This window comes from Sciurus vulgaris (genome assembly GCF_902686455.1).
Source record: "Sciurus vulgaris genome assembly, chromosome: 10".
Taxonomy (NCBI): domain Eukaryota; kingdom Metazoa; phylum Chordata; class Mammalia; order Rodentia; family Sciuridae; genus Sciurus; species Sciurus vulgaris.
This window is the reverse complement of record NC_136470.1, coordinates 49,876,244-49,895,285: the sequence shown is the minus strand read 5'-3', so window position 1 is coordinate 49,895,285 and position 19,042 is coordinate 49,876,244. Positions and strand designations below refer to the sequence as shown.

Here is a 19,042-nt window from a genome sequence, read left to right as displayed (position 1 = left end):
ATGTGGAATGCATTTCCACATGAATCAAACTCCAGATGCCTGTGATTTCTTTTCCCTTCCATTTTCAATTCACCAATTTTATGAACTTTGCTTTTGTTGTGTTTTTGAATCTCTGAAAAATAGTCCATATATGAATGGACTACATGTATGAATGGCATACATGTTTTCATGTCAGCATTTCTTATGGTAAACGACAATGATATCTTACATCAATTGTTCAATTTACAAAATGCTTTCATTTGCATTCACTTATTAAAAATCCTAAAGGAAATGTAAGTTTTAATTCCCATTTCACAAAGTTTTGAAGTTGGAAAAAGCAAAGACAGTAATTGTATAGTAGTTATGGGCCTCATTATTCTCAGCTAAAATTTAGAATAATGCTGCACAGGGTTTTTGTGTTGGATTACTTTATATATGCAGAATGATTTATGGATCTGACACATAGGAAGCATTTAAAAAAGTGTTCGCCATTGTTGTAATGTTAAAATCTTACACTAGATTCTAACTATTCTAATGAAACACCACAGGGATCAAGAAAGTGACTCCTTGAGACTCAGAAAGTTCTTTTTTTATTGCTATCTTGGTACCATCTATACCAAAAATCATGTACTTCTGGGACTCACATAGTACTGTCAGTTAATTCAGGTTAGTTTTAAATTTATTTATTCTGCTGTTAACTTTGCTGCTGAAAGAAAACCACTTTTAGGCAAATGACAAATCACTTTACTATTTAAATTTCCAAAGTATTCTCTATGCATCTTATAAATAAAATTTGTCAAATACTGCACAATTTAATAATTCTTAGGGATAGAAAAGTCCTTATGATTCTAAAGGATATTGGGGTTTTTTTGTTTTTTGATTTTTTTAAAGTTTATTTTTATTGTACACAAATGGGATACATACTGTTTGTACATGAAGTAAAGACATACCATTTGTGTAGTCATACTTTTACATAGGATAATAGTGTTTGATTCATTCTGTTTTTTCCTCCCCCCTACCCCTCCTACCCCTCTTTTCCCTCTATACAGTCCCTCCTTCCTCCATTCTTACCTCCTTCTCACCCCCCACTACGTGTCATCATCCACTGATCAGGGAGATCATTCGTACTTTGGATTTTTGAGATTGGCTTATCTCACTTAGCATGATATTCTCCAATTTCATACATTTGCCTGCAAATGCCATAATTTTATTATTCTTTATGGCTGAGTAATATTCCATTGTATGTATGTACCACAGTTTATCCATTCATCAATTGAAGGGCATCTAGGTTGGTTCCACAATCTGGCTATTGTGAATTGAGCAGCTATGAATATTGATGTGGCTGCATCTCTGTAGTATGCTGATTTTAAGTCCTTTGGGTATAGGCCAAGGAGTGGGATAGCTGGGTCAAATGGTGGTTCCATTCCAAGTTTTCTAAGGAATCTCCACACTGCTTTCCAGAGTGGCTGCACTAATTTGCAGCCCCACCAGCAATGTATGAGTGTACCTTTCTCCCCACATCCTCACCAACACCTGTTATTGCTTGTATTCTTGATAATCGCCATTCTAATTGGGGTGAGATAGAATCTTAGTGTAGTTTTGATTTGCATTTCTCTTATTACTAGAGATGTTGAACATTTTTTCATATATCTGTTGATTGCTTGTAGATGTTCTGTGAAGTGTCTGTTCATTTCCTTAGCCCATTTGTTGATTGGGTTATTTGTATCTTGGTGTAGAGTTTTTTGAGTTCTTTATAGATTCTGGAGATTAGTGCTCTATCTGAAGTATGAGTGGTCAAGATTTTCCCCCACTCTGTAGGCTCTCTCTTCACATTGTTGATAGTTTCCTTTGCTGAGAGAAAGCTTTTTAGTTTGAATCTATCCCAGTTATTGATCCTTGCTTGTGCTATGGGAGTCCTGTTGAGGAAGTCCAACCCTAAGCCAACATGTTTTGTTTTTTGATTTTTGGGTTTTTTTTTTTAAATGAAGGGTGAGGAACCTGGCTAGTATGAAGCTGGCTTATTGAGGGACAAAAAGTCTATCTGTGCTTGCTCCATTTGAGCAATACTACCAACCCTTCTCTGGACACTGACTTCCTGTGATCCATGGCAGACCCAGGTCCTAGGAGCTACAACCAGGCTTGCAGATAAACTTTTTCATGGGTGTCTGTGCCCACAGCTTAGTCTAGGAGTTCTCAAATGTCAGTGGGTACAGGACTAGGAATGTATTGTAAATTCCTCCAGGAATGACTGAGATTCAGTAGCAGGGGTGCGATAGGAAATCTGTATTTTAAACAAACTTCCCCCACTGCCACCCTCTCTTGTGGTTCTAACATAGGTAGTTCAAACACCACAGTAGGAACATGGTCTTAAGTTCAAGGTTATACCAGGGTTATAATAGGAAATAAAAAAGGACTTTTACACTTCTTTGTCCCAAGCAGTAGCTGACACATTTTAGAGGAAGTAAGGTTCCTCAGTGCTGAAATTAGCTTTGGTTCAGCATATACTTCTTTCCTACGTCTATTCTCAACCTCCCCATTTATTTCTAATTTTTATAAGACAACCATCTTTTTATTAACAATATTTTTCTTATACAAAACCTTAGATACTTTGAAAGTAAAATTTAAAAAGCATTATTCTTCCCACAACTTACTTCCAGAGCATTACCATTCACTGTCAACATCATTTCAAATAGAGCCAGGAGGGATATCAGTATAACAAGAGAATCCTGCTTTCCTACCCCTCAATATGTTATTTTTATTTCTCCCTACACAGCTATGAATTCCAGGTGAAACCCAAAAACCCACTTGGTGAAGGCCCAGTCAGCAACACAGTGGCATTCAGTACTGAATCAGGTAATTCCATCAAGGATTGTAGTTCCCAACAAGGATGTAAAGGGGCAATGTTTTGCATAGGGAGCGCATTTGAAACCCAGCTAAACTCTGGATACTCAAGAGTTTCTTGAATTCCTAAATAACAATCCATAGAGAAAAACTAATTGGTGAAGGTATTCTTAGGCTTTTCCTCTTTTATCTTGACGTCAGAAAAAAGGAAAGACACATCAATTAAAGATAAAGGCATAATGTATATTCAAAAGTCTACTAAATGAATGCTCCCCTGTATGCCTAGAATCAAAATATTAGTACATCAAGAAAGGGGAATTCATGATCTTTTTAGTGAAATTTCCTAGACAATGGGAGCCCCAGTTCCTTAACAAGACACATTTGCACATACGGTATTATTATTTGTATGAACTTTATGGCAACTGTAGTTCATGGCATCTTGGTGACTTTACCATAAGTAGCTTTTGTGTGAAACTAAAAGGAGGCTTTTGAAATTGAAGGCTGGTATAAAATAGTCTCCCAACTACCGAAATCACATATAAAAAATACAGTTGAAGACCTCGCAGATTCAATCAAGAACCATTTCCAAAACAAATTTGCAAATTCAGTCTTTAGCAAGAGACTTAACTGTAAGCATTCGTCTTCATCATGTCACTGGAATGTTAGGACTTGACATTAATAATAGCTGACTTTTGTTTGCTGTTTCTCCTCAGCGGACCCGAGAGTGAGTGAGCCAGTTTCTGGTAAGTGTCTCAATGGAACACTACATGCTTTTTATAAACTGACAAACATGGTTGGCAAAATTTCGCTATTTTACCACTTACACATCTTAGGAGATCTGTCAGTTGTGAATGTTTACCTAATACACTGGTTAACATTTGGGAGCCTATGATGTTCTAGGGACAAGACAGATATTTTGAAACTTGCTTTCATGCATAGTTCAGGCCAGCTGAAATTTTCTGTTCAATAACCAGGTCAAAATATGCTACCCTTGCCAGGTATGGTGGCACACACCTATAAATCCCACAATTTGGGAGACTGAGGCAGGAAGATCACAAGTTTGAGGCAAGCCTTAGCAATTTGGTGAGAACTGTATCAAGAAATAAGAAAGGACTGGGGATGTGGCTCATGGGTAAAGTGCACAGGGCTTCAATCCCTAGTACCCTACCCCCCACACACACACCAAAAAAAAGCCCTAAAAAATGATAAGCTGCCTCATTTGTACTTTGAATAACATATCACATTTAAAGCCATTGCTTAAATTTTACATTCTGCAAAAAGAAAATCTAAATTTGTTCCTCAAAGACAGTCTACATCTAGCACTGCAGAGGTTATTCAATGCCAAAAGCACACTGTTCTGAGATTTATCTCACTGTTAATACTATCAGGAACTTATTTTGGAATTACTTTTTTAAATCTTTGTATTTTGGGCTCCAATTTAGTACGAAGAAAACAGGTATCAACAAGTTGGTAACGAACTTTGCAGACTGCTTTTGTAAAGCTTTTAGGACAGCTCCTCAGCACCAAAGAGTCAAGATACTGAACTCAAACCATGTTTTGCTTACGCAGCAGGAAGAGATGCCATCTGGACTGAAAGACCCTTTAACTCAGACTCTTACTCGGAATGTAAGGGCAAACAGTATGTCAAAAGAACATGGTATAAAAAATTTGTTGGAGTGCAGCTATGCAACTCTCTAAGATACAAGATTTATTTGAGCGACTCTCTCACAGGTAAGTAGGGCTACCAGCCCTGTTTTGAGCCTTTGCCTTCAGGAAACGTTTTCTATAACATGGCTTTTTCAAGGAGCATTCTAGGTATTAGGGGGTAATTCCGCATCTTTAGTTTTCCTCTGAGAAAAACGTTATTGAAATTGTCACACTGCTAGAAAACAAGGATTTAAAAGACATCTATTTAGAAGTAAATAATGAAAATGCAATTTGAAACAATGCCATCAAGGCAAACTTGAAGGTACAGGCACTAACATATTCATCAGACTTTGTGACAGTCATTCAAGGATAAAAAAACATATTGATAATAAAATGAGTGTGCCTAACAATAATGATGGGAAGAGTAGTTCAACTTTAAGATACCAGAAGGGCTCTAACTCCATCCTCTATACCCAGTAGTTGTAATTTTCTATATTCATAAACATTTTAACAAATAATGCATGGATGACCCCGACACAGTATTTTTTCACTTAGCAAATCTTTAGTGATTATGTACTTCATGCCAGGCACTCTTCTAAGGTGCTGGTGGCAAAGCAGCACACAAGACATAGTCCTGCTTTCATGTAGTATATCTTTCTTCCTCCTCTCAGTAAGGACAGACCAAAAATACGTAAATAAGAATTTTATACAGGTGCTTTGAAGATAATTTTTAAAAGGATGAGAGAATGGTTCAACAAGGATTGGAAGTGCCTTTAGTTAGAATGGTTTTAGGGAAGCTCTGAAAAGGTATCACTTCTGCTAAGAGTATTATGAGAAGGAAGCAACCACACAAAGGCCTAGGGACAAAAGATAGAGGACAGAAAAAACGCAAAGACTGATGCAGAACACACCTGGTAAGTTCCACTATTGTAGCTGAGACAATAAAGGGAACATCAGGCAAGCAAGGCTGAACACATGGAGCTTTGAAATTGGGTAAGGAGTTTTAAGTTTTATTCTCAGTACAGTGGGAGACCACTGGAGAGGTTTAAGGAGGGTAGTAATATCTCACTTGCACTTCAAAAAATCAGTCTGTGAAGAGAAGGAAGAATAGAGGGAGAAAAGAGTGAAAATAGGGACACCGGTTCAATCAGGAGACTCTGGTAGCTTGAACTAGGCTGATAGAGGAGTAGGAGAAAAACAGGAACAGGAAGGTGATTCTTTCAAACAATTTATTTCAGAATTGTCACATATCAAAGAAAGCAAGATTTCATTCTTTTAATTTCTGGTTCTTCAGGAAAATTTTATAACATTGGTGATCAAAGGGGCCATGGAGAAGATCACTGCCAATTTGTAGACTCGTTTTTAGATGGACGCACAGGACAGCAACTCACTTCTGACCAGTTACCCACAAAGGAAGGTATGCTTTCTGAATCTCCTCATGAACAAGAGGGCTTTACATATTAACTCAGAAAGAAACCAAGCTGAAGAAAGTGATCAAGTTAAAAAGAATTCTACAGAACTACTGTTCTAATTACTTGGCTAGAAAAAAGATAAAGAAACTTGTTTCTCAACTCAGAAACTTAGAGCCAAGTAAAATTACATAGACATAAATAAATGTACTCCAAGAAAACCTATATTTGCAAAAACAGCTATATGAGATCAATATTCCCCAAACTTAAATGATTCATGATTAACTTTATGGCATTTGTTATACTGTGCATACTGCCTTATTTTTTTATTCAAAATTTTTTAAAGAAAATTTTATTGCTACTATACATGAAAGCCAGTATGATTTGCCTTATGAATACAATTAAAATAGAACAATTGTGTTGAGAAATTAATAGCCTCTGTAACTTGCTAAAGACACATTAGCACCAAGCCATGTAATGGATTGAAACAGACTGAAAATTAATTTAATTCTTGCTAAGCAGTGAAGAAGTGGGTAAATTAATTGTCCAAATTACTCAGAAAGCACCAGGAGGTTTTTTTAAATACTTTCAATCATTTGGTTAAACTTTTCAGTAATTGGTACTTAAGAATACCAACATACTAAAAGATGACAGTAAGATATATGAATATATTAATGGGCAGTTGAAACTGCTCTCAGATACTACCAACCATTCCATCCTAAATTACTAAGGCAAATGTCAACAATTTTTCAGGTCCTATTATTAAGTAGCCATTGTACTTCAGGAAACCAGGGCCTCAATTGCTGTTCATTTTCTAAACTACTTTGCTTCACCCAAAATAACTTTCAGTCATTCAATGCTATCCTTCAATTTATGCACAGTGAGGACAAAAATAAAACATAGCAACTATTAAACAAAGCTATTTTCCTCCTTAGGCTATTTCAGAGCAGTTCGCCAGGAACCTGTCCAATTTGGAGAAATAGGGGGCCACACCCAAATCACTTACGTCCAATGGTATGAATGTGGGACTACAATTCCTGGAAAATGGTAGATGCTGCAATCATGCTCCAAAGTATTCTGGTTCATTATGGAAAAAAAAATATCGTTGGAAATACTATGGTATTTGTCACATTCATTTATAAAGCTATTTTGTTTACTATGTATAAAAGTCTGCAATCTAATAGCAATATTAGATGTTTATTATTAGAAAAGATTGCTGAGAATATTTATCAGGTTTTACAAAGTCATTTTAAGAAAGCAAGATATTGACATTAACAATAACATTTTTAGGGAAGCTGGCTCCCTATTCATGGTATTTTAAAAGATCATTTGTATATTATTTATCACACTGTTGTAATGTTGTTTTGAGATACTTTTATGACAAAATTAACATCAAAAAACCTATAATATACTTTAAAAATGTTTCCTTTTATTAATGTGTATGCTTCTTACTGGTGAGTTATTTCCATGAAACTCTACTTAGTTTAACTTATTGGATCAAATTATCTTTAGGGGGAAAAATTGTATCTGAAGGAAAAAGGTCCTACTATTCACATTTATTTAAACTTCATTTTTTACTATGAGTTGAAAAGATTTTCTGAATACTTTCCTGTTAATATAATTTTCATAAATTATCTGCAAATTATTGAAAAAATTTCATCTGAATCAGTAAATTTCATTCAGCTAAAAATGGGGTTGAAAAATCTAATTATACACTTTCAAAAGAAAGTTGTTAGTATCTGAATATACTGTCAAATTATTCCTTTTAAGCAACTGTCTATTTTTAGGATTTTATTTGAACTGTATGCTGAGACTGTATGTGAAGTCTGAGCATGAGAAGATTATGTATGATGACATTGCTACCATTTTACAGACATCTGCTATATATTTATGCTAGACCTCTATGAATGAATCACAGGGTGTTTTTGTAATACTGTTTAACTCAAGTTGCAATGAAAATCTAACCCATTTTCATTAGAAGGTATTGCTTTCCTTCATGCTGGGGGTGGGAATGCTGCATCATTACCCTCATTCTGAAATGCCCTTTCTGTGTGCTTACTTTTCAACATGCTTCAATCTTATCAGTGCTACATTCTGTATTTTTCAAACAAGTATAAATTCTTCAATAAAGAGATGTAGTTTTTTTTAAGACTGAGTTTTTTTATTTCTAAATGGTTCATTAGAGGATATCGCTAACATACTTTTCATAAGGAAAAATTGAATTAGGGTCTATAACCACCCCCCCATACAGCAGTGTATTACGAGCATGTCCTAAGTTAATCTTTCTGTGACATCTATTTTAGTTTGTTTCAAATGAATATTTGTTAAAGGGTAAGAAACCAGGGCAGTTTCTCTCCATGGGAATCTGAAAAAATGTTCATACTTCATTTAACTTCATTGTAAGACCAAACACCAACAAGGATTTCTGTTTAAAAAAATTTTTTTCTTATGTATATGTTAATGACTAAATTAATACAAGACCATGAATGAATTCAATCACTTTTATTAACCTATCAATGTTACATTTTATACATAATATCTAGTCATCTTTTCAAAGGGCTCTACTTTAGTACATCATGTTAATAGTAAAAAGCCAAGTAAGATGGCTAAACCTCAACCTAGCATTTTCATATCCTCTGGACAAGGGAAGCTAGAAAGCCAATCACTTTACACACATTTAAGTGTAGTGTTCCAAAATAACTAGAAAGCTGCTACATTTTTAAGCAGGGGAGGAAGAAAAACAACTTTCATTTTGGTCTTTTTTTTGTTCTAGCAAATTATAATTTCAATTAACAGCAACAATGATATCATAAAAATGTTCTGCCTTTTAAATTTATGAACTTCAATACAAATTAAAATAAAATAGTACTGGAGTCTTTTGGGAGGCAAATAGCTAGCAGCCACATTCAACAGTGCAGCTGGGCCTCCTTATCGATAACCAGGTCCAGGTTGGGTATAACCCTGACCAAAGGGAGGACGGTTACGTGCATAAGGGTTAGGCCCACTTGGAGGAGGGGTCATGGTACTTCCAGAAGGTGTAGTAAAACCTGGTCTTGGCTGATAAGCCCCCGGTTGGCTTGGAGCCATTCCAGGCTGAGAGGCAGGGGCCACAGTATAATTAGTAGGCTGAGATGTTTGGGTAGTATAAGTTTGTGGAGGATAACTGCTCGCCTGGTACTGCTGTGGTGGTTGAGCAGCAAGTTGCTGAGGCTGACCAGAAAAGGTAGGAGCCGGTGCTTGGGAAGTTGGTTGCTGGCCGTATGCCTGGAACTGCTGAGGTTGTTGGGGTCCAGTCTGCTGACTATAGCTAGCTGAAAAGGTAAAATAACATATACATCTTATTTCTCTTTTGATGCAAGTTTTCCAGAGAATTAATCTTACTGTTATGGACCAAAATGATTAAAAACTTAATAACCTTGTTCACAAATACTTATGCAATTAGTGGTAGATTCCATCAAAAAATTTTTAAGACCAGTTATTAAAGAGACATTTTTCTAGACAATTTTAAAACTCTCTAATCTTAAACTGAAATCACCATATATGTATTTTTATTACAACTGCTCTGAGGCCATATAATTCTTGAGAGCAAATTCCTGCTCTAGCATATTTCCTAGTTCAGAGTAGTTCCTCAAACTTATTAAGGAATCATCATACTTTCTAGGAAGATCAAAAATGTGAAAGATAAATCATCATTAACAAGGTTCTGAGAAGGCCTATTTAACGCAGTACCAAATAAAAATACACTGCAGAGAATGAACATATTTTTAAATGAAACAATACTACAAATACAACCTGCTATGCTAATGAGATGTTTAAAGTTTATTCACTCCAGAGTATCTGAACCACTTAAGAATAAATACTAAGTACCATTTTCAGAATCTTTAAAATCTTTTAGATTTGGTATCTGATGCTTTTGCCCTCACAAATAAAAATTTTGACTTAGTGCAACACAACACACAAAATGCATACCGTATTGCCCCACAAAATCAACATCTATATTCATTATGTTTTAGGATGTATTTTAAAAACAAAGTCTTGCTTCACTGAAAACTTTTATCTCTACCATGAAACACACCTGCAGCTACTTGCAATGAAACCTCTCCATTGACTGGAATCCTGTCAGCATTAAATACCAGATACATAAGAAAATTATTAAAATATGTACAACCCTGCATTTAAGAAAAAAAAAAAGGATTGAATCAATTTGAGTATATTCTGAACTCACCTTGAACCTGGGTTCAAAATTTACTCATGAAAGAAACCTTTAAGACACAGTCCATGAACAAAACTGGAAAAGGTCAGAGGGAAAGTGGCAAACCAACAGTGTCAAAGATGGTCCAATGTTACCACCATTTAACAGTCTCCAAGCAGAGTATTTAGTTGACTATTTCCATAATTCTCAATTAAATTCAAGTTAATAGGACTAGTGGGATCAGAAATGCAAACATAATCATCTGAAAGTAAGTTTTACTAGGAGTGAAGACCCTGACTAAAATTATTAAGAACAAGTTTAGTTGTTAATAAGCCATATATCTAAAGCATTTTATCCATGGTAGCATCTAAATACTAAACTAAATAAATGTGTGATAAAATCTTGTCACACAAATTCTCCTATCCTCTACATCAAACTTTTGAACTTCATGCTTTACTGTAAGATTGAGAGACCAAAAAAGAAAAGTTGCCTTTTCATCCTCACAACTAAAAGCTCAGTCAGTAAACAACCAATTAATTGTAGGTTAAGAGAGGGACTAACCATAAGGGTGAAAGATGTCATTTCATTAACAGCCTAATAGCCTTTTAATCAAAAGATGGCAATACTTCTACTATATGTATTAGTCTCTCACCACTACCCCTCCCCCCAAATAAGCTTTTGGTGAAGATTATCATATTTTGTTTTAAATTAATGAATAAGAAAAGCATCATATGGTCCACAAAGTCTAAGATATTTACTCTTTAGCCTTTTACAGAAAATTTTTTTTTTTTTTTTTTGCCAACTCCTGGTCCAGACTGGAGAATGCAGAATCCACAGGGAAGTACTTAACTGCAAGGTCAAGGGAGCTGGTACTGGTTCAGCTTCCCACCAAATGGCTGCATGTCTTTTGCAAGTCTCAACCTCCTTAAACCTCATTTGTAAAAAGAGTGAGTGGGACAAATCCGTGGTGCTCTAGTGCTGACTACATATGATGCTGATCTGTGATGTTTTTAAAATACTGAAGCCTGAATCCCACCACCAAACAAATTAAACAAAATCTATGAGAAGGGGGCCCAAGCACCAAGAAGCATTTCAGGTGATGCTGAAGCAGAGTGAGGGTTGAAATCTCTATATTAAATGATAAGCACATATTTTTAGCTCTGATATTCTACTATTCTATTTATATAAATTATGTAATTGAACACTCTTTAAAATTTTAATGACTATAAACTGAACATAACCTTCCCCTTAACATGATCTAAGCATAAATTCACTACATCTATTTAATACAAGTAAAACTAACAGCCACAGCCACAAGTTAAATTATCACAAAAAATAAAATCCAATTAAAATTGCTATATGTGATCAAATATGCCAAGCTCCAATTAATGATAGAATTTTATTGTCTAGGTCAGGGGTCAGCAAATTTCTTTATAGAAAAAATAAACAAAGCCCCCTTTCCTATAAAGGGTCAGATAGCAAATATTTTAGACTTTGTGGACCACCCTGTTTCTATTCTAACTATTCAACTCTGCCTTTCCAATGTCAAAATAGCAATGATAATCCAGAAATGGTGGTGAATTGAGCTAATAAAACTTTATTCACTAAAGCAAGCAGCGGTTTGCTGAGCCTTGCTCTAGTTGGTAATATAAAACTCCATAAAATAAAATTTAGACAAGATTTGGGACTGGGGTTGTGACTCAGTGGTAGAGCGCTTGCCTGACGTGTGGGGCACTGTGTTTGACTCTCAGCACTGCATATGAATAAATGAATAAAATAAAGGTCCATCAACATCTAAAAAAATATTTTAAAAAATTTAGACAAGATTCAACTTACATAATTAATTGCAATTTTGATACTTAAATCCGGCTATTAAAACAGGAGTTAGCTACAAACTCTGACATAAATATAAAAATTACCTTATTATAACAAAAGTTCAATTAAAAAGATTTATCATAAATAATCTTTAGTGGACAGATGGTATGACAAAAACAAAATACCCAAGATGTCTATTTAAAAAAAGAAAACAAAAAAAAAACTAAACTTAATGTTTTTAAGTTACCTGAACTACATTTGAAATAATTTTATTTTTATGACCTATTTTCTGGTATTCCCACACACCTTACAGAAACAAACACCTACGTGGCTTAATTTGGTTCTTACATAATTACATTACCTTTCCATGTATTAGGGAACTGTTAATATTCCTGTGGATACTAAGATATACTTGAATTATGTGTCACACATAAATAGGGGAAATATTTTCCACTTCTTTTTCATTTCTACATCATCTAAGAGATAAACTGATCATGTTAGAAGTATTTTGTATTAAAATTTTTTTTATACTACAAGTTAACTATAGAATCATCTGCTAAGTCTTATTGCCCCACTGGAAAACTGAAATGTTGACTGACAAAACATTTATGTATACATTTTAAAATAAACATTTCCCCTAATAGTTAATTTGTACTATAACAATGTAAATATTACGAATCAAGTACATCAGAGGAAGAGCTTAAAAATTAAATGAGTACAGAAATATACCAAAAACCATAAGCCAACAACTCCCTTTCAACACCTGCTCACCTGAATACTGAATACCATACTGCTGGGGTGGCTGAGGAGGAGCCTGAGGCTGTTGGGCACCATAGCCAGCTTGTTGCTGGTACTGTTGGTACATCTGACCTAAAAAAAGAAAATATAAGAAAAAGAGGCAGGTTTAATTTGGCAGGGAGTAAATTTTTAAGACACATCTACATTTTCTCTCCATCCAAATACATAAAACACACTGAGTAATAACATTCCATGTGTTTGTTTCTCAAAATGTCTGTGAAGGAGAAGAATGAAGAATTTGTGATTGCTTTGCTGAGGATAAACTGCAGAGAACTACTGGCAGCAAATATTACATGATGTAATACTAGTGGATACCACTTGACAAACTCCAGAAAAATGTTTTTAAACCAAAATACCATCAGATAAGCACTGTCAATATTCAGTAGATATCAAGTGAGCCAAAAAATCAATAAAATAAATATCTGAGAAAAAAATAGCTTCTAAATCTCTCCCGAAGTATTATATTTATCCTCTTTTAGTTTCATCCTGTTACCATATGAACCAACCCTTTGGTAGCAAGGAAATAAATAACTTTCATTCTGGAACTCTTTAAAATTATAATTATAATCTTTAGAATTAGCCAACAACTTGATTTCCATGAGTATGCAGTATCTGACTATTCTTTCAATGATGTGGAATCTGATAAAGCCTAAATGGTTCCTTATTGCACTTTTTAACAATGGCAGATCTCTAACAGTGGGAATGTGTTCTTGGACACAGAGTTCTATTTGGGCCAGTAGACCACAGTGATTCTAGAAAAACCTGTTAGATACTTATAACCTGTGATCTTTCAAACAAGAAAGGATTATTGCTTATGTCTTTATCATCTCCACTTCTTTATAGTTATTTTAATGGACTGAACTAGATCTAATGCTAGAGTAGCAAGAAAACTTGGCATTGTTAATATCCAGCATTAAATCATACATTGGCTTAGTCTTTGTAAAATATTCAAACTAACCGCTATTAATCAAAAAGACTAAGGGTAAAATGAGACAAGTACTTAAAAAAAAAAAAGTAAATAAATTACTGGTGCCACTCAAATTCAAGTTCAGTAGGCAGCTAGCACTTAAAGGCTTAGACCAAGAAATGGAGCCTATTATTACTGTACTGACTGCTCAGCCCAAGGCTGTGCTGCCAACTGGGCAGCACTAAATGATATATGACTATATCTAGCTTATTTCCTAGCAAGCAGCTGTATGTTTTATTAGACTATTAATAGTCTTTTGAAGTACAACAACTACCAAAAACTCTTCATAAGTTTCTTAAATGCTTTCTTGGTGGTTTAGATTAATCTAAAAGCATAAACGGTAGCACAGAAGTTAACCAAATTTAGATACCATCTTAGTTCTGGATTATATTTCGTAACTAAATTTTAGAATAGAAGTGACCGGAATCTAAAATAAGAAGGTAACCAGGAACAGAAATATAACTTAAGGGTTGAAATTAGTAGAGTATATATATATAAGTGAGTTCTACTACTTAGAAATGAGAATGATTAATTTCACAATGCAAAAATTTACAAATAGGAATTAAATTCATGAAAAACAATAACTTCATTAGTAATCCCTATTTCAAAAAGATTAAGCAACTTACCTGAGGTCAATAGCTACAAATAGAACTATCAACAGCTAAAACCATCACTGGAATCTAGGCCTATCTCCAAAGTTTTAGTTTACAAAGTTTTATATACATTATCCCATTTAATAAGAATATTAACATAGGCATCATCAAAATGGATGAGATTAAGGCTCCATGTAATAAACTGTTTTCATCAATGGTGCTAAAGAACTCACACTCAAAAAGCATTTAACCATTTTCTCAATATATACTATATAACTCTTGAAATTTTCCTTCTTTCCTTTTTTTCTTTCTTCCTTTTCTTCTCTTTTTAGTATGTTCTCCTGAAATACTACAAACCCATTTTGAAAAATATCTCCCGTAAGGTTAAGTATTTCAAAGGTTTGTTACTATCTTTGCAAAACATTACTTTTAAACCCATTTCATGCAAGACAAAATGGAAATTTCTGTCACTGCATTCTAAATTTAAGAACATTAACTGTTAAAAAAAAAAAAAAAGAACACCTTTACATACTTGAAAGAAAAAGAGTTACAGGATATATTAACTGAAAATAGCATGGTGTAGATATGGTTCACAGGAAGCAATGTTTTGAATAGTTTAAAAAAAAAAAGCTAAGTTTTATGCTTAGCCATTATATTTTCAAAAGGAATCAATGACAGATTTAAGTAAATGTTACCCAGGAAGAAAGAGTAAAGGTGAGACTTTTGGGAATGTATTGTTACACAAAGTAGTAGCCAGCCTCCAATGAGGACCTTTGATGACTTTTGCACAAGAAAAGCATTTGACAATGGCTTGGTATTCTTTACATTCTTAGAAATTAGAAAGTTTAAATCCATAATCTAAACACAAATGAAAAACAAGCAATAACACTTGTGTAGTCCCTCCCACACTGAACACAGGTGACCTGTACAAGAGAACATTGCAGAAAAGACAGTGGTATTTTCAAGGACAAATCATAAGAGCCATCTTCTACTATCATTCTGCTGGAATGAATTATACAAACTACCCCACTGAAAGATTCACAAGGTGGTGAGGAACTGAACCCTCAGTTCTGGGTAAGCTTCAGATGATTGCAGTTCCAGCAGTCATCTTGAGTACAACCTTCATGAGAGATCCTCAACTCCAACTACTCAGCTAAGCTATTCCAAAATCCCTGACTCTGAAACTGGATGTTATTTTCAGCATGTTCATTTGGGGTAACAGTTACATAGCAACAATTAACATAAGTAGTTTTGACTTTGGTGCTAAAAATATCAGTAAGTGTTGAAGTACATAATGGGCTTTCAATTATTCTGTATGTTTCAAAATTTACATAATAAAAAGCTATTTTTAAAGTCAACTTTTCATTACATTGGCATATAATTTCACAGATTTTAGTTATATTCCTTTTGAGCTTTTGATTTTGGATTAGTAGTACTTCCTGGTCTTTGATGATTTTTAATCCTTTTCTCATTAGCACTTATATTTTGGCAACTACCAAAGTATACCAAGTCTTCCAGTAACAGAGCCAATGGCTTTATCTAAAGAAGGGTGACTTTGTCCATTTTGTTTTTCTTTTCTTTAGATGATATTCAAGACAGTGGCATGCTACAAAATGATGAACCGCATATAAAAGACTAATTGCCTAATGATGCATTTCTCAGACCTCATTGTTAAGTGACTCATGACTATTATTTTGTTAAGCATTTTTATTAAGTAACATATTAAGACTACAATCCTTGGGAGACAATTTTACAAATTCAAAATTATGAGTGCAAGATCTTTTTTATGGTATTTAAGTAACAACTGAAAATTATTTTATTTTGAATTATTATATAAAAGACTTATGTTAATCAATTATAAGTAATAAGACTTTTATAATTCTGCACAATTATAACCAGGAGCTCATCTAAATAACTGGAAATGTCAGGGACTCATCATATATCAAAAAGTACTCATTATAATAATAGTCTACATTTCATTATTTATCTAAAGTAATGCTATCCAATGCAATAGCCACTAGCCACCTATGGCTGAGCAACTAAAATGTGGTTGCTTTATATAAATAAATGTTTAAATGAGTCCTTACATATTGATATACTAGACATAATGGGTTAAATAAAATGTATTACTGAAACTTTACTTAAAAACTATTTTTTTTTTTAATTTAGCTAACAAAATTTAACTTACATGTGGTTTCTACTGTAATTCTTTGGGACAGGACTGATCTAGAAATCAGATCTGTTACTTATCTTTTGACTGTTACCATATACTAATAACTATACTATTTTTATACTATATATTTAACCATAAGCTAAAATTAACAGTTGTGTCAAGGCATATATTTAATGCCACTCTAAAGCAATTAAATGCATTCAAATGGTGTCAATCTGGTATCTCTATTCCCAATATCATTTATTGCGAATAGAGGTGGGAGAGATTTTCACTATATATTACTTTTACATTCCTAAAATTTTACCTGTGAAAATTTTCAATGAAACCCCTCATCATAAAATAATCTGAGATACTATTAGTGCTGCCCTAAGTCCCATTCCTTTTTAAGTGAACAGCAAACCTTATTTGGTATAATTATCCTTCTAAATGCTGTTTCACAGTAGTATACACTGCTTTTTAGTACACCTGATATAGCAGTTAAGCTGTTATCATATCCAAACTCTGCTTTTGCCTCCCATTTCAACCCACCTCTGCTTTCGTTCTAGTTTTTTGTGGTTTGGGAAGCTCTATCTTGGCTCAGAGGAAGGCAGTAACTACGGCTCCTTGAAAAAGAATCTTACAGAATAAGAAATTCTTCCCAAACCACTTATTCATCTGCAAAATGCCAGCTATTATCCCTTAATGACTGATATTCATTCAGTGAACTACTCTAAAAGTATCACCACGTAATGATAGTATTCTATTCCAAAAGTGGTCAGTTTATTTAAGGCTATGATTTTTTTTAATGTGATTGATAACCTCAATCACTTGCTTCTGGTGCTGAAAATACATCATACCACCGCTTGACCTGACCCTTTTATACAAATAGTTAGAGCACCACCTGGTGTTTAATGTTTTAAAGTGGAATGTGTGGTTTCAAAAAGCCTAACATTCACAGAAATAACAATCTCAGGAAGGTGACCTAAAGATCACTGTAATGATTTGAATATGAGGTGTTCCCCTAAAGTTTCTGTATTAATGCAGGAATGTTCCAAAGTGAAATAATTAGATTGTGAAAACTGTAACCTAATTAGTTTGAATGGGACTGGGTGGTAAGTGTAAGCAGACTTGGGTGTGACTGGAATAGATGGAACACTGAGGGCATATCCTGAAAGGGTGCATCTCCTTGTGCCCTGCCTCCCAACTCTGCTTCTTGACTACAAAAAGGAGAGCAGCTTCCCTCTGTCACACCATTCCCCCATGATGTTCTGCCTCACTGTGGGCCCAAAGCAATGAAGCTGGCCATCTATGGACTGAGACCTCTGAAACCATGTGCTCCAAATAAATTTTTTCCCTCCCTAAATTGTAACTATCAGGTATTTTGGTCACAGCAATGCAAAAGCAAACTACAACAATCAATAAGTACTTAAGCATGTTCTGCAAAGTTCTAGGGGTTTCAAGGAGGGTTCCAAGGGTTTTGATACCTGTTACCATGAGCTCAAACCTCTTTCAGCCACAGTAATGACCATTACATTAGTTTTAAATACTGGGATTTCAAGTTATATTTCAGATGAAAGGCATTCTTTTGAAACCACTGATTTAGTCTGATTTTCATGCTTTAGTTATTTTTTATTTTCAATTTTCACATTCTATGGTCAGTGAGAGAATATCAAAAGTCAGAGAGTCTAAATTACTCATCTAAGGACACATTTAGAGATAAGTTTGACTTAAAATATATAGCAATGTAATTTTAGCATAAAATAGAAAACTATTCAAAACTATAAAGGGCTCTCCAAAACTACTATGCTCATTAGCTAAACTTATCATTTACCTCTATTTTTAAAATATTGTAAGTTAGAAAAATTATGCACAGTGTCGGGGGGGTGAATAAAATACCTCAGGGAAATAAGAGGGAGGGGGTATGAGAAATGGTGGAATGAGACAGACATCATTACACTATGTACATGTATGATTACACAAATGGTATGAATCTACATCGCCAACAAGTTTTTGTTGTTGCTGGTGTGTGTGTGTGTGTGTGTGTGTGTGTGTGTGTGTGTGTGTATTTTTTCCTCCTCCTCCTCACTGCTTGGATTATCTCATTTCTGGATTTTAGAGTCTGAGTTGAGAAGTCAGAAGTCAGCCTTATTGTTTTACCTGCAAACAAGATGTTTTTCTCTTAATATTCTATCCTTATTTTCTATATTTGGCATTTTTATTATGATTATGTAAGTTTCTTGGAGAGGTTCTTTTTTGATCTTGTCTATCCGGGATTCTATATGCCTCTTGTAAGTTCATGTCCATTTTCATTCCTAAAGTCTGGAAATTTTCTGCCTATTATTTCACTGGAAAGGTTCTTAGTGCTATTAGCCTTCTATCTGCATGCCCTCTTCTATTTCAACAACTCTTAAGTTGGTTTCTGGAAATTATGCCAGAGTTCTTGAATACTCTGATCAAGGTCTTTTATCCCCTCCCCTTTATTGCATACTGAGTGTTCAAATTCACATATCCTTATCTTTGAAGCATGAAGTTCTATTTTCTTTTCTTTTTTTTTTTTTTTTTTGTGGTGCTGGGAATCGAACCCAGGGCCCTGTGCTTGTAAGGCAAGCACTTTACCAACTTAGCTATCTCCCCAGCCCTGAAGTTCTA

General features: G+C 34.4%; 2 protein-coding genes across 3 annotated transcripts in view; one reads left to right on the top strand and one right to left on the bottom strand.

The window, feature by feature from the left end:
• ABI3BP (ABI family member 3 binding protein) overlaps positions 1–8,025 on the top strand; it is a 233,759-nt gene extending 225,734 nt beyond the window's left edge. The window contains 5 exon segments of the mRNA XM_079101410.1: positions 2,753–2,832; positions 3,534–3,563; positions 4,390–4,551; positions 5,762–5,884; positions 6,812–8,025. Of these exon segments, the coding sequence (XP_078957536.1) occupies positions 2,753–2,832; positions 3,534–3,563; positions 4,390–4,551; positions 5,762–5,884; positions 6,812–6,927 (511 nt within the window). The 3' untranslated portion in view covers positions 6,928–8,025.
• A 338-nt stretch (positions 8,026–8,363) lies between these two features.
• Positions 8,364–19,042, bottom strand: part of TFG (trafficking from ER to golgi regulator) — a 37,030-nt gene continuing 26,351 nt past the window's right edge. For both annotated transcript variants that reach the window (XM_079101399.1, XM_079101398.1), the window contains exons 7-8: positions 12,655–12,753; positions 8,364–9,187 (exon numbers count right to left, since the gene is read on the bottom strand). In XM_079101399.1, coding sequence (XP_078957525.1) covers positions 8,805–9,187; positions 12,655–12,753 — 482 coding nt within the window. In that variant the 3' untranslated portion in view covers positions 8,364–8,804. The remainder of the gene's footprint in view (positions 9,188–12,654; positions 12,754–19,042) is intronic.